The 16,893-nt window shown below is 38.3% G+C and overlaps 1 protein-coding gene across 2 annotated transcripts in view; it reads right to left on the reverse strand.

Annotated features, from left to right (window-relative positions):
• The window catches only part of SUGT1 (SGT1 homolog, MIS12 kinetochore complex assembly cochaperone), a 696,093-nt gene that overhangs the window by 287,538 nt on the left and 391,662 nt on the right, over positions 1–16,893 (reverse strand). For both annotated transcript variants that reach the window (XM_053707955.1, XM_053707954.1), the window contains exon 10: positions 15,775–15,871. In XM_053707955.1, coding sequence (XP_053563930.1) covers positions 15,775–15,871 — 97 coding nt within the window. The remainder of the gene's footprint in view (positions 1–15,774; positions 15,872–16,893) is intronic.

Genomic DNA, 16,893 nt, shown 5'->3' on the forward strand with positions numbered 1-16,893 from the left:
CCATCTCCCTCCTCTCCCACCGATGTTGCGCGGGAGGAGGCGAGACTGACGGAGTGCCTGGAACATCGGAGTGCGGATGTCAGCGGCGTGTGGTCTTCTTACTCCTACTGGGACTGCTGGCTGCCATTGCAAGGGGTGCCACTGGTCGCTTACTGACGGTAACTATACCTCGGTGTCTGGCAGAGGAAGAGGTGAGTTTTCTTCTATGACTGTAAACACATGTATGGTGAAGGAAGTGTGAGGAGGGGGAGCAGCAGAATTGAGTTACCCGGCAAGAGGGGAAAATCAGCAAGGGAATATACAGTGAGGACACTTTAAAAATGTTCCAGATAATAGGAGGGATATAACCTACTCGATAACATAAATCCCTAAAGGCACATTAAATCAAATGCCACTGTTTGGGTAAGAAGAAAAAGGGATAAAAGGGAGAAGAAAAAATACCTGAGAAGAGCGGAGGAAGGAGAGAAAGGAAAAAGACTTATATGATACATACATATAAAGAAGAATGATCTACTAAGATTGATTAAGTTAAGAAGGCACGAAAATCACACTCTATGGAGAAAGTTCCTCTTTATGCTTGAACTTAATTGAACTAAGCATCTTGCATGTTAAAAGCAATTGTTATTAAGCTTTATCTCTACTAGGAGGTTAATTTGTTAAGATCTTTAAAAAGTATTGTTGTATCCAAAAGTTGCATTGTCTTTAGATATTTACAATTACTGCTGCATTTTCTTTACTTAGGGTTATCTTATACAAAAAGGGAGGAAGAAGAAGAAAAAAAAAAAAAAAAAAAAGAGAAAATTTTTCAGCTCCCTCTTTGAACTTAATATCTTCGTTGTTTAATAATAGATTTTTGATAGCGCATATTTTTTTTTACACAGAGTAACCTGCTTATTCGCAGAACACAGATATTCTTGTTTTCTAACTATCCTAGTGACTTTCTTCATAGGCACCTGGGGTTCCTTTTTTGTATAAAACAAGTTTTTTCTGGCTCTCAAGCTATAAGGGAGCATCTTTATAATCTCTGAGTTAGGCTATTCTCCATTTTAAGAATCCTGGGATAACAAGGTATGACAGAGACCCCTACAATATAGGAGGTTAAATTATTGCAATTCGTGAGTGGCACAGAATTACTGTAATGGTTAAAAACCGCCAAACCATAATTTTTATCTTTCTTTAGGTATCTTGGCCCATTGCTGCATTTTCTTTTCTACTCAAGCATGCTCCGCATATCGTAGAAGTGTTAATTGATTTATCCTGGGCTCTTCTCTTTACCTGGATATTTTTAGGAATCACTGTATTGCGTATAATAGTAAATAATTGTAAATAGAGGAACCTATCTACCTACTAAAAACAGATATCTTTGATTGCCTTCATATCGGTTTTATAATCTTCTTACGGCAGGCCTTAATAGATAAGAAGATAATATCCTGCCTCTTGGGTTTGAGAACCCGTGGCCTAAAACACTGCACCATATCACCATATCATATTCTGAATAATCACCTTTATTAATCTTAGTCGTCACTCTCACAATTTTTTTTTTTTTCCCTCTCTCACCTTCACATTTCACTTTGCTATCACTCCCCTTCCCCTTCACCCTTGGGTTTTTCTTCTCTTCCCATTTTTTCACGTATATAAATTTTTCACAGCGCGGGACACCTCCTTCTCTCGCACTGCACAATATCCTTTAAATATATGACACGTCACTTATGGATACATTTTTAAACTCACCAAGTCACCCTAAAAACTTTTCTCCAACCATGGCCTCTAAACCCAGAGACAAGAGGAATAAAACCATAACCGAACCAACAACGGAGGTATATTCTGAAGTAGGATCAGCTATAAAATCAAAAGAAGTTATTAACTCGCAAACAATTGTTAATGACATTATAGAAGCTCTGAACCCTAAGAAATAAAACAAGACCTACATGCCCTATCTTTGGAGGTTAAACAGTTTGCAACCAGGATCCAAGAGGTCGAACAAAGAGTGTCTGACCTTGAGGATAATTCAGCTACACAGATAACTAAATTGCAGGCACATTCATTAACTTTGAAAGAACTCCAGAATAAGATCAAGGACTTAGAAAATCGGTCCAGAAGAAATAATGTTAGAATAATCGGGGTTCCTGAAACTACACAATTTACTGATCTTTTGAAATTTACAGCCGAGACTCTTCCACAAATGTTGAATATTCCTAAAGAAGACCTACCCCCGGCGGTAGAGAGAGCTCACAGATTGGGGAGACCTCCCCCTTCAGATGGGGACAATTTGACATCTAGACCTATAATAGTGAGATACCTGAATTTTCAGGATAAGACTAAGATAATGCAATTTTCACGCAAAAATGCACCCATTATATTAGATGGGCACAGGGTCCTGGTATTCCAGGACTTCGCATATGAAACCTCTCTAAAAAGGAAGGAGCTCTCTCCAATTTGCGGTAAGATGATTAAAGAGGGATTATTAGCCACAGTTGTATACCCAGCTAGGCTCAAAGTCAAAGTCCAAGATCAGGTATATTTTTTTGATGATGCCTCAAAGGCAGAAAAATTTTATGATGAAAAATGTGTAAAGTAACATGATACAAATTATTAGTTTTTTACAATACGATGGTTTAACTTAGTTTATGGCGTCATTAATATACAGGAGACACAAATGGCTGATATGTTCCTTTTTTTGTGTGCTTTTTAGTGTTTCTTCAGGTTTTAGCGATGAATAGAGGTACTGGAGTGGGGGGGAGGGGCGCCGGGAGCGGGGGGATCCCTTTATTTATTTATTCTTCCCCCTTTTTTTTTTTCTCTCTCTCCCCTTCATCCCTTTTTTTTCTCCCTCTCAAATCCTTTCACCCCTCCCCTTTTTCTTTTTTTCTCCCTTCCCTCTCTTTCTCTCCATCTCTCCCCTTTTTAATTGATGACTAATGTAAAAAATTTAATCTTTTCTTCTTGGAATGTCGGAGGAATATCAACCCCAATTAAACGCAAATTGATAATTTCACACCTGAGGAAACTCAATTCAGACATCGCATTTGTCCAGGAGACACACTTAAACGCACAAGAATCCGCGAAATTGAAATCTTCTTGGGTAAATGAGGTGTTTTTTACACCAAGTACTGAGAGGAAAAGAGGGGTAGCCATCCTCCTAGGGAAGAAAAACCCATATGAGGTCTTATCAGAATATAAGGACCCTAATAGTAGAATCTTAATCTTAAAGATTAGACTAGCAAATTCGATTTTGTAATCTTTATGCCCCTAATAAATATGAGAGGAATTTTTGGGAATCACCACTTCAAACAAAAATCCTACAAATAGGTGAAGGGAGTATAATCGTTGCAGGGGATTTCAACATGGTTTCACAGACTTCTTTAGATAGACTTAGGCAAACTCCAAAAACTGCTATGTCCAAGAGGGATAAGTTAGAAGGCAAAATGTTTAAAACCTTAGCCAAGAATTTAGCTCTTAAAGATATATGGAGGATCCAGAATCCGGATCAAAGAGAATTCACATGCAAGGCTAAGAATGTGAGGTCTCTCTCCAGAATTGACCTGTTTCTAGTCAATGAGAACTTATTAAAATTTGGTCCCACAGCAAGAATATTACAAGTGACTATTTCAGATCATGCCCCAATAGTATTGAAAATCCCAATAAGAGATAAAATATTCACTGCACGTCGATTCTTTTTCCCCAAATTTCTCTTGAAAGACTTAAAATTTAAGAACTGGCTGACAACCAGAATGATTGACTATTTTGAGTTAAACGTCGGCTCTGTCAACGACCCAAGTACACTCTGGGAAGCTGGCAAGGTGGTCATGAGGGGACATATTATTTCTTATATGGCAGAACTTAAGCGAAAGGCAGCCTCGAGAGAAAGCGAAACATTGAGATCCATCACTAATAGCTATAATAAATATCTAACCCAACCAACATGATCAAATTGGAAGCAATATACTTCGGCGAAGAGAGAAAGAGACACTCTTCTATTACGTAATTCAGTTCAAGCTGATCTTAAAATTAAATCTAAGTTTTATAGATATGGAGATAAGGCAGGGAAACTGCTTGCAAATCTAGTTAAAAATGTACAAGGAAACCCCTAAATTGACTCTCTTCTGGAACAAGGTACGCTACTACAAAATACAGGAGAGATTACTGAAGCCTTTTTTTCTTATTATAAAGATCTTTATGATAAAAAAGATTCTGATGAAGAGGCCTCTGAGCTTTTTTGGAAAGGGCTTGAACATCCAGTTTTGAGCGAAGAAGCAGCAATTGACATAAATGCTTCTCTCTCTGAACAAGAGATTACTTCAACAATCAAAGAGCTGCCTCTTGACAAAGCCCCGGGTCCGGACTCCCTCCCTAACGAGTTTTACAAGATTCTCACTCCAATCATAACCCCTTATTTAAAAGAAATGTTTAATTATGTCTATATAAATAAAAAGTCTGTTTCTAGGTCTTTTGCAGCTTCCAACACATCATTAATATTGAAACCAGGGAAAGACCCACTGAAAAAAAAGAGTCTTACAGACCCATCGCACTACTTAATTCTGATTATAAGTTATTAACATCTATCTTAGCTAAAAGACTTCAAAAAGTCATAGGCGATCTCATTAATAAAGACCAGGCAGGTTTCCTTCGCAGACGCAATCTGGCAGCAAAGATTAGAGAATTATTTTTAGTGCTTGATTATTTCTATAATTCCCCTGAAGACTCTTCTCAAGATCAAACAGACATAGCGATCATCGCCCTTGATGCTGAAAAAGCATTTGATTCAGTTTATCACCAACATATACTGAATTCTTTGCTTCAATTCGGGTTTAAGGATAATTTTATCTCTTTCATCTCTAATCTTTGCAGAAATTCCTCAACCAAATTAATTGTTAATAAATTTGAATCTAATCTAATTAATCTCCAGAGGGGTACAAGACAAGGGTGCCCACTCTCACCGCTACTATTTAACATAGCGATCAAACCTTTAGCCCTTAAAATTTGACAGGCTTTACAAGGGATAAAAATTGGTTCATTGGAGCAAAAAATAGCACTATATGCGGATTACGTGCTAATCTATATGTCTAATACATCGGTCAACATCCCAAAATTGATCTCGATAACTAATTCATATGGAACCTTCACAGGTTATAAACTTAATGTTTCTAAGTCGGAATTATTATGGATCAAGAAAAGCGAGGCTTCGCACACTACGATACCCTTTAAAGAGGTTTTGACTCATTTCAAATACTTAGGTATCAATATTTCAGCCAATCCAAAAGAATGGTATAGCCTCAATATTTCTCCTATCCTTTCTAAAATAAAAGATTACATGATCAGCTGGCAGAATTTCCCGTTATCTCTTTCAGGACGAATTGCCTTATTTAAAATGACCCTTCTTCCTAAAATTTTATATCCCTTACAAAATATCCCGGTGAGTTTGAAAGTCAAAGACTGGAAAAGTTTAAATAGGGCTCTTCAGTACTTTATATGGAAATGTAAAAGACCGCGAATTTCCCTAAATAAACTTTATCTTCCAAGAAAATACGGGGGAATGGCTCTCCCAGATCTTAGTAAATACAGCTTGGTCTTTTTATCCCGCATCGCAATAGACTGGATAGTGAGTAAGGACTATTTCACTAACAACAAATTAGAGAGGAACATTATATCCCCTTTTAACCCTATAGCTCTTATACATTGCCCAGCTTACCTAATCCCAAAAAAAGTGAAACAATTCCATTCAATATACGTGGTAATCCAAGCATGGAAAAAACTTGGACAGAAATTAAATATCGATTTAACCATCCCAAAATTCCAAGTCTTATGTGGCAACCCAGAATTTCAAGAAGGTACTCAGTCACAAGTTTTTCAGATATGGCAAGAAAAGGGTCTCTCTGTTGTGTCTCAGCTTATAGATCAAAATACTTTATCGGTTAAAACATTCGAAAAATTGAAACAGGAATTTGACATGAGCAATAGAGATTTTTTCGCTTATCTCCAGGCCAGACATTATCTTTTCACACTAGCAGAGAAATTTGGATGGATTTGGTCCTGGAGGAAACTGGATAGCTGGCCCACATTAGCTAAAAATGACTTAACGTCTATATCAACTTGGTATGACCTATTGATCTCTCAAGGAGGAGACAATAATCTTCAGCAGATAACGCAGAAATGGAACCTCTTAGCTTCAGAAGCGGATATCGAATTAGAGCAAGTGAAAAAATCCATAGATATTGTAGCCCAAACTACATCATCCTCTAGCTGGAGAGAATCACATATCAAACTATTGTATAGAACCTATTATACTCCACTTAAAGGATACAAATGGCACAACTATGGATTTAACGCATGTCCTAGATGCTCCTATCCAGCAGCTGATCTAGCTCACATGATATGGTCATGTCCACGAGTTAAACAGCTTTGGCGGAAATTAGAATATTGGATGACTAATGTATTAAAGTTTACCTGGCTCTCTCTTTCATTGGCAGAGGTGGTTTTTCTCAGAGAATTCCCTACAAACTCTGAATTTAAAAAGACTAGAGACATGGCAATTCTGGTAACAAGAAACTTGATTTTTGGAAAATGGAGAGACCCCTCGACACCTAAAATTCAAGAAATTAAAAACCATATGAAAAAGCAATGTATCTTTGAACAAATGAATGTATCTTTGACTTCTGAAAGAGAGGTGACTCTATTCTTTAAAAAATGGTCAGCATTTATTAAGATCTTCCCACCTGGAGAAGTGGCTCAATTAATTTATCCTTTTAGACATTCAGAATTAGTTTTATTAGGATGCTGGTAATAGGTTTTTTTCTCTCTGCTACTACCCTATAATTACATATTTCACCCTATTCATGGGAGGAGGAATGAACCTTTCCCTTTTTTTTTTTTTTCCTTCCCCCTCTTTCCCTCTTTTTCCTTTTTCTCTCCCTCCTCTCTCTCCCTCTTTCTCTCCCGCCTGGGGCCCCACTCCCTGCCCTACGGTCAAACCAATTATGATGCACAATTACTAAAGAACCTGAAGGAAATAGAAATATAATAGAAAATGAGAGGTTTAAGTTTTGTTTTTTTTTATGTAAGATTTACAGAACAGTGGCATATCTTCTAGTATATGTTAATAGACCACTGTGAATGTCTACTTCGATTTTTTTTTTTTTCTCTTTCATTTATTTTTCTTTTTTTTCTCCTTTTTGACTCTTGAAACTGTATTTTTTGCCTTAATAACCTCAATAAAAAAATTATAAAATACTAGAACGGCAATCGCAACATTACTGATGGGCATTGATTACCCGGGCTTTTCATATTCATCACAAGACACATTCTCTGTATCTGAGGCATCCGTGTCACACATATCAGAATCCTCCATAATCTTGGGATTACAAAATGACAAAAAAACTAACTGGAACCCTTTAACACCCCCCAATGGCTGGGGCACTCACCACCTCCTGTGAAACAGACAACTCATGTGCAAGACTCTCTCGGTCGCACACAGTCAGTATACGGAAGTGAAAAACAACATAACCGCACCTGTCACGAGGTGCACCCTGCCAGTCACAAAAAGCGTGCGCAATCTTTAAGATTGCTTAATTAAAAGAAGGACCTTATGTTCCGAAAAAGCTGTGAGCCTAAGTATAGCTACACATTTGCAGATAGAACCATATAACAAACATGATTAAAAGTCCCCCCCTGTTCAATAACCCCCCTCAGGAGATATTAACCCAAGATTTCTTATTAAGATAAAAGGAGTCCCACTGGGACCCTACTTTGTTTCGTTAACATAACATTCACAAATCGAAATAAAATGAAACAATCTTACCGGAATCTACCCGTGGAACAGCAACACAGCCCTTCAAGTGTGACAGATAGTAGCCTCGCTTCTGACATGGACTTGAGTGAAGAAACGTAGGCAGTGAAACTCGTCAACGCTGATTACCAAGGAGTTGTTAATATGAGTCGGGATGGGTTCGCAGGAAAACTCTCCCGGCATCTCCGGACTCTAACTTTCATCCATGCTCTCAGTGAGAGGCTGACAGGACTACTTAAAACTCCAGTCCCAATGCAAAGAGTACTACCCTCCATAAGAGGCTCTCTCAAACTTCTGACACTTCTCTGACAACCTCCTGTGACGAAAGACAAAGAATGACGAAGTGGGGGAGGTATTTAAGCCTTTGGCTGGAAAGTCTTTGCTTCCTACTGGTGGCCAGGTTCTGTATTTCCCAAAAGTAATGAATGCAGCTGTGGACTCTTCCCTTTTAAGAAGAAAATATGATGAAAAAAAATGAAAAAAAACACACACATTTTCTAACTTTGACCACCAAAATCTGTTACACATCTACAGCCACCAAAAAACACCCATGCTAAATAGTTTCTAAATGTTGTCCGTAGTTTAGAAATACCCAATGTTTACATGTTCTTTGCTTTTTTGCATGTTATAGGACAATAAGTAGCACTTTGCTATTTCCAAACCATTTTTCTTTTTTCAAAATTAGCGATAGTTACATTGTAACACTGATATGTATATATAATTTTTTTAGTAGACAAACCAAAGTATTGCTCTAGGCCCATTTTGGAATATTTCATGCCACCATTTCACCGCAAAATGCGACCAAATAAAAAAAAAAATTGTTCACTTTTTTACAATTTTAGGTTTCTCACTGAAATTATTTACAAACAGTTAGTGCAATCATGGAACAAATGGTTGTAAATGCTTGTCTGGGATCCCCTTTGTTCAGAAATAGCAGACATATATGCTTTGGCATTGCTTTTTAGTAATTAGAAGGCTGCTAAATGCGGCTGCGCACACCAATTGTATTATGCACAGCAGTGAAGGGGTTAATTAGGTAGCTTGTAGGGTTAATTTTAGCTTTAGTCTAGAGATAAGTCCCCCACCTGACACATCCCACCCCCTGATCCCCCTCAAACAGCTCTCTTCGCTCTGCCATCTTAAGTACTGGCAGAAAGTCTGCCAGTACTAAAATAAAAGGCTTTTTTTTTTTTTAACTATTATTTTTGCAGTGATGGATCCCCTCTTAGCCCCCAACTTTCCTGATCCCCCCATACAGCTCTCTAACCCTCCCCCCTCTACCAATCTTCCAACATCTTGGGTACTGGCAGCTGACTGCCAGTACCCATTTTGCCATAATAAAAATGTGTTTTTTTTCTTCTATGCTAAAGCATTTTCTGTAGTGTAGCTACCCCCCCAAAACAACCTCCCCCCCTCCCCAATCCCTTTACAAAAATTAATTTCCCTCTCCCTCAATCAACTTAATGTAGCGCACATGCACACCTGATGTCTTGCGCTCACTGCAGGTACAGGGAGTCCCTCCAACCATGGGCCACCCACCCGCCTCCCTGCTACGGCTCCCACCAACCAACAAATGGCACCATCGCTGGCCGATGCAGAGAGGGCCACAGAGTGGCCCTATCTGCATCGTCAACTCTGCAACTCTATTTCTTCAGTGCCCCACTCATGGGACATGCAGAAATAGCGCAATCTCGCTATTTTGAGCGAGGTTGTGCCAGAGAGAAGCCCAGGACTGCAGTGACGTACAGGGTACGTTGCTGGTCCTTAAGGGCATAACAACCAACGTCGTACCTTAAGGGGTTAAACATACTTGGACGGTTGCCCCACAAAAAAGGATGAGTTTGAGTCTTTGGTAAAATTAAACTCGAGTGAAGGAAGACTTTGATTCAAGTAAATTTTTTACACTATCTGAGAAAGTGATTTGGTGGGACAAAGGCAATCTTTGCCACCCCTACCCTATGAAAATTTGAAGAGGCTTGAGGTGTATTCTTACCCACTTTGACTACAGGGACAGTGGATGTCAATTTCCCTAGGTTCTGATTGACAAGAGGGTCAGAGACAGAAGAAAGAAATTTTATGCTTAAAAAAAGAAATAAAATTTATCAGGTGACACGATGAGTCCACGGATCATCTTAATTACTAATGGGATATTCACCTCCTGGTCAGCAGGAGGAGGCAAAGAGCATCACAGCAGAGCTGTTAAATAGCTCTTCCCTTCCCTCCCACTCCAGTCATTCGACCGAAGTTAGGAAGAGAAAGGAAAAGCCAAGGTGCAGAGGTGTCTGAAGTTTACAAAAAAAAACACAACCTGTCTAAAATACAGGGCGGACCGTTGACTCATCGTGTAAAAAAAGAAATAAATTTATCAGGTAAGCATAAATTTTCTTTTCTTTCTTAAGACACGATGAGTCCACGGATCATCTTAATTACTAATGGGATCCAATACCCAAGCTAGAGTACACAGATGATACGGGAGGGACAAGACAGGAAACCTAAATAGAAGGCACCACTGCTTGAAGGATCAAAATGCAGCCTTGCAAACCTCTTCCACAAAAGCTTCATTTCTGAATGCCCATGAGGAAACAACAGCCCCCCATGGAATGAGTCGTAACTATTTCGGGAGGCTGCTGTCCATCAGACTCAGATGCATAATACATGATACTCTGCAGCCAAAAAGAAAGAGAAGTAGCCGTAGCTTTCTTTCCCTTGCGCCTTCCTGAGAAAAATATAAACAAAGAAGAAGACTGACAAAAATCTTTAGTCGTCTGTAGGTACAAACGTTATAGTATGGACCACATCCAAAATGTGTAGAATTCCTCTTCTTCTGAAAAGAAAGATTAGGACACAAGGAAGGAACAACAATCTCCTGATTAAGGTTCCGAACAGAAACAACCGTATGAAGAATTCCTAGTTTAGTACGTAAAACCACCTTATCTGAGAGAAGATAAGGAGACTCATACTGCAATGTCTTAAATATTAGGCACCGGGAGCAAAATACCAGAATAAACAGTTGCTGCTTAATCTCTTTAAGACTGTTATAAACCGCACATCCTCTTATTGTCCATACATAACAGCTGCGCTGCACCACCAAATCGGCGCCACTCAAGCTCCGACCCTCGTGGGCATTTCAATAGCCCTCTCCCGGTCGCCATTATTATTAAGCTAAACGACCGGGAGCAAAATAACAGACTGCTTAGTCCCCTTACCTATGCCTTATGAAGCTGCTTAGCCAGTATGAACTCTCTAATAGTAAACACCCGCACACTGAACTCACTTGCACAAAAACAAAAGGCAGTCAGTATGAACCCTCCCTGTAACCGCCGGGAGATGAGTCACATGATCCATACAGTCCCAGTGCCTGCGTCCAAGCTGCCAAGTGTCCCCTTAGACAAATAGGAGAATGTACTATGTTAACCCCTTGAAAAGGAGCCCCAATTTGATGAGGTGCCCAAACTTTTTCTGAGATTTTTCTTTGTACCCCCAGAAATAAAGTCAGCACTTACCTCATCTTCTGCAAGTCAGCAAAGGCAGACTCCAGGTTTAAGAGGTCCTATCCCTCCCATGGACCTGAGAATGAAAAGAAAGTCCTGAGTTAGAATCTCTCAGGTTTTCCAGAGGCAGGGCAGCAACAATATAAGGGAGGCGCAGTGAGAATTACAAGTTCCCATTGCTCTAAAACCACCAAAAGCTCTACTGTAGAGACTGATATGGACTACGGCTACACCCTAGAACAAAGCAGCACTCTCTGGCACTACTTTAAAAATAATAAACTCTTGATTGAAGAATCTAATCTAACACCTCATTTTACCTCTTCCTATCACTAACGTAGACAAAGAGAATGACTGGAGTGGGAGGGAAGGGAGGAGCTATTTAACAGCTCTGCTGTGGTGCTCTTTGCCTCCTCCTGCTGACCAGGAGGTGAATATCCCATTAGTAATTAAGATGATCCGTGGACTCATCGTGTCTTAAAAAAGAAATGTAAATACAATGTATTAAGTAAGTATTAAGTAAGTAACCTTCTGTTGCAGAGCAAACCACAAATTTAGGTCTGTTCTGATATCTGCTTCCAAGAAACATATTGTGTTGAAGCTAAAACATAATGTGCCTGTTATTTTATTCACACCATCAGAAGAATTTCATCCAGGTAGTGGAAAATATGTCTTACTTCCAAAATGCTGCAATGTATCAGTGAAACAAGTACTTTTGTGGAAATCATTAGCGCTGTAGAAATGTAAAAAAAAATTTGCTGCAAACTTTTTTTGTTCTATTAGAATGTGAAAGTATGAATGTATACAATTCATCTGTAAGAAGAAAAATTATCTAAAACTTCTTGACCAAAATATTGTAGATTGAGGGGGGTGGAGCAAGCTCTGTAACTGAACGGTTGCATACTACTGCAGCTCCGGCTATATATGATAAACAAACACATTATTTAAGAAGAAAAAAAAGATATCTCGCAACAGCACTCTTAGTCCAATGTTTTACGGAGTATATGATAGTTCACAATCTCTCTAAACTATCTACTGTGCACAGTAAACATAAATCACAATATGGCAGAAAAAGTGTTAACAGGTATATTAAACCTTATACCTGTCTATGTCACATATGAACAGAAGAAAAAGAATAAATAAAATTAAGGAGAACACAATCTGAAAAAACAACAACCAGGGATAATCATAACATGTTCATGTTAAACAATATAGCAGTAATATACTTATCGTTGGCCAACGTAATTGCTGTCTCTTAAATATCGGTTATAACCATGAACCGGTATGTACGGATCTGTCCCCGTTATTGTAATCCACCTTTAGCGATTCCACAAGTGAGAGACAAAAAAACGCTTGTAAAATATTGGTTTCTTGGTGATCCTGGAAGGAGCTCTTAAGCGCTTCACAGCCGAAGGCTGGGTTATCCCAGCACACACAAGCCGTGGCGCAAACTAGTGTCGTAGTGCAGATACCTCCTTCTACACCTTCCTCTCTTCCTTCTTGAACGGAAATCGTCACAGAACTCGGTGCAGCTGAATAGGTGGTTGTTGTTTTTTCAAATTGTGTTCTCTTTAATTTTATTTATTCTTTTTCTTCTGTTCATATGTGACAGACAGGTATAAGGTTTAATATACCTGTTAACACTTTTTCTGCCATATTGTGATTTATGTTTACTGTGAACAGTAGATAGTTTAGAGAGATTGTGAACTTTCATATACTCAGTAAAACATATTGGACTAAGAGTGCTGTTGTGAGATATCTTTTTTTCTTCTTAAATAATGTATTAGCTTTATTATATCTCAGCACCGATATTATTATATATCTAGGGTCCTACAGTTATATAGACCTGAGCAAAGTATTTATTTGAGCTCCATATGATAAACGAACATCTAAATGACCGTTCAGTCCAGACCATTTCATCACCAAAGTGTGGCTAAAGACCAGCAAAGCCTGATTATGCAGCCCTAGTGCAAAGAGTCATCTTCAGGAACAGCGATTCAACATATCTGTGCAGCACTCATTATCGAGAGCGGCCATCTTCCCACTCACGTGGCGACCTGATAGGAAGCAGTCAACAGTGAAGACTTCCCTGAGATCTTGTAAATAGAAGTAAAGTATGAAGCTATGTTAGCACTTCCCTTCAGAAGCTCGCTGCCAGCCCTGGTTCTCCCAGACTGTATCCAGAAACAAGAAATATTGAATGTGGCTACGCTGTGTCACCTCAGGGGAAACTCAGAGTACTCCAACTTGCTTTGACATATAATGATTTTATGCTCTTGAGAAAGGCTTGTTTTGCTGAAACGTGTTGAGCTATATTTTAATAAAATCTGAAGCTGCATCTGAAGATACCCTTGTGATGGTTTTAATAAAAGGCCAATTTAAAACTGAAATCCTGTGAGTATGACCGGTTTGTGCGCCTACCATTTTTATTTGAAATGTGCTACAACATTGTGAGCTTTTTATTTTGGAGGTGAAAGAAGGCAGGTTTAACAGAGAAAAAGAGCAGCCTGCATTCCCTGAGGTGACACAGCGCCGCCACATTCGAAATTCCCTGAGATCTGCCTTATCTCAGCTCTTAAGGATTGTGGAGAGATCCTGGGCTACTTTCTATCGCTGTGATGCTTCCTCAATATCGGAGAAAACAATATTGCAGGCAACTCACTGTGTAAGTCCCAGGCCGCAACAATACAGCTGCAGAGTACCTGCAATGGAGACATTCTACTTAGCCGCGACTGAGCCACGGTTCAACTAACTCCTCCTACACTACAATAATTTTGAGCCAATTAACACAGCCGCATGGTGATTGAATGGCCCCTTCAAGGATCCAGTGTCAGCACCGCATCCCGGGACTGTAACGCTAGACTGGGGTAAGACTGTTAATTGACTCTTATATGCCAGACTAATCTGGGCCATACAATATCAGCAGCTTACAAAAAGATAGTGGGAGCACACACAGCTATATTTCTAGCTATACTCCATAACAGTTCCCCAGAACCTAGGGCCTGCACATCTACTTCTGGTCCCTCCTTCCCTGGGCATAAGAGTATCTTGAGGAACTTTATTACAATAATTGAAGAAAGTAAGCTATACAGCCTTTACAACTTGGGAAGGGGATATAGTTACAACTCACCATATAGGCCTAGTATTTACTGCTTGTCCTTTCCCGCTCAGGAGATATGAGCGGGTCATATCCCCGTACCATTTCCCGTCTGTATCCAGTGGAGAAGAGGCACCAATAGTCTGAATTTTGCTAGACTCTATAATCCTTATGGTATCTTTTTTGTGCTCCTGCAGAGTCTACTTCCCCTGTCAGAATGAGGAGCGCTAAGAATGGCGGAAATACAGCAGAGCTGGTAAAGGGGCCGTACAGCTTAATTAAATGGTGCCAAAATGATAGTGAAACAGTACTCTAGTACTGTGGAAAAGTGAAAATCCCAACAGTAAGGAGAAGCATAACTAAAGATTATGTGCAAAACCAGCCTGCATTAGTAAAATATCAGTTGAGGAACACTACTGTAGCTGTGTGATAAAATGGTCATGTAGTGTTCTTAGCTGCTGTAAATGACCATGTAGTTACTGTACCCCTTAACAGGTCTGCAGCTGTGAGATAAAACTAACACCTAGTGTGCTTACCTGCTTTGACTGGCTATGAAGTAACTGTTCCCTTAAAAAGTACTGCAGCTGTGATATAAAAATAACATACAGTGTGCTTAGCTGCTGGCTAAGTGGTAACTGTACCCTTTGCAGCCTATGCGCAATGTCCCCTCCACTGTTTTTACCCATATTCCTGAGGATACAGCAGAGAACCCAACTAACAGAGGATATTCTGAGGCAGTACATCTTGATGGTTATACAGGAGGAGGCTGAAGGAACGGTCCCAGTGACACCTGTTATTATTATCGTTATTTGTAGAGCGCCAACAGATTCCGCAGCGTGTGGCAGGCTTATGATAACATCCCCATAGAGAACCACCAATACTCTATGTCCTCTTCCAGGAAAATATCCATTTGAGGGAAAAATTGGGATTAATATCCCTGTAATTCTTCAATAAATCCTGAACACTGCTATCCTTGCCTACTCCATGACAAGGCAAAGAACTACTGGGAGGGAAAGGGAAGTAGGAGGGATATTTAAAACTTTGTTGTAGGGTGTCTTTGCCTCCTCCTGGTGGCCATGAGATGAATTCCCACAAGTAAGGATTTTCATGGACAACAACCACCTTAGAAAGAAAATTATATATATATATATATATATATATATATATATATATATCATAGGTAAATAAATAAAAAAAGGCTCTATTTCTGCTTAGATGAGTGGTAAAAAAAACTATCCAGTACTTTGGGACATGTGACCTTTTGGTTTCAACAGGTACAATAGTGGGCTAAATAACGAATTCTGCTATTAGATCATTTCAGAATAATAAAAAAAAAAAAAACTTGGATCCTTCAAAGACCCATTTACCTATTAAAATAAAATAAATAAAAACTTAAATAGAAATACCTCTTTCTCAGAAAACTGTATATGGACATCATTCTTCTGTACATTCTTTATCATTATTGTAATTATAACTTGAGATTCGGTTTGATACCAATCATGCCTAGAAAGGAAAAAATAAAAAAAAAATTGTAATGTTCACATTATCAACATACATTTGCTCTCATATATACAGTGTGTATGCAGAATTGCTAGATGATATATTTGATATCTACGGTTTCTGAAAGGATTCCATAAGAATGTAAACATGTATGCAGCATGCTGGTTTTGATAATTAAATGTCAAATCTGCAATACCAACTAGAAGAACCCCAATAAATTGTAGTACCTCTCTGCAGGCTACACTAGAAAAATATACAGATGTTAGATTTAATAAGAATCATCAAAAGAAGAAGCAGTTTGACACAGTAATATAAAACCATAAGCTGCATAATAATTTATATATTTCAGATAAAACAGGTGAGACACATTTATGCTAAGACTTGCAATGTGGCTAAAAAACAATTACATCCACAAAATGTTGCAATACATTAGGATGTTCAGAAAAAAACATAACATTATCATATCTTATGTATGTTTAAACATTTTTCATAAAAGATATGCAGTATTGTTTAAGGGCCAATACAAATCAATAATAGACAAAACAGTGCTATAAAGTGAATTTTTTAAAATTATAAAAAGAAAAGTAATTTTTTCATTAATTTTAAGCGAGTAGAAATTTCCACAGTAAAAAAACATAATATCGCAATATAAATATAGAACATTCACTGTTTTCATCAGTATGTTAACATTTAATGCAACGCTGATAGAGCAACACTGCAGACTAGTGGTCATCCATTGAGGGAATTTTTTTTTTTTTTTTTAAATCATGCAGCTTTTTTACTGTAGATATAGATAGTCCCATAGATTGGAGTAACCATCTTAATTCAGTGATATATATAAGCTGATATAGTGATGTGTGAGTGCACCTCCTCTGTGGTCATAAAATGAAAGATGCAAAGGGTATATGTGTGTGTGTATATATATATATATATATATATATATATATATATATATATATATATATATATATATATATATATATATTTTATTATTTTTATTTTTGTTTTATTATTATTTTTTGTTT

Source organism: Bombina bombina, chromosome 3, assembly GCF_027579735.1.
Source record: "Bombina bombina isolate aBomBom1 chromosome 3, aBomBom1.pri, whole genome shotgun sequence".
NCBI lineage: Eukaryota > Metazoa > Chordata > Amphibia > Anura > Bombinatoridae > Bombina > Bombina bombina.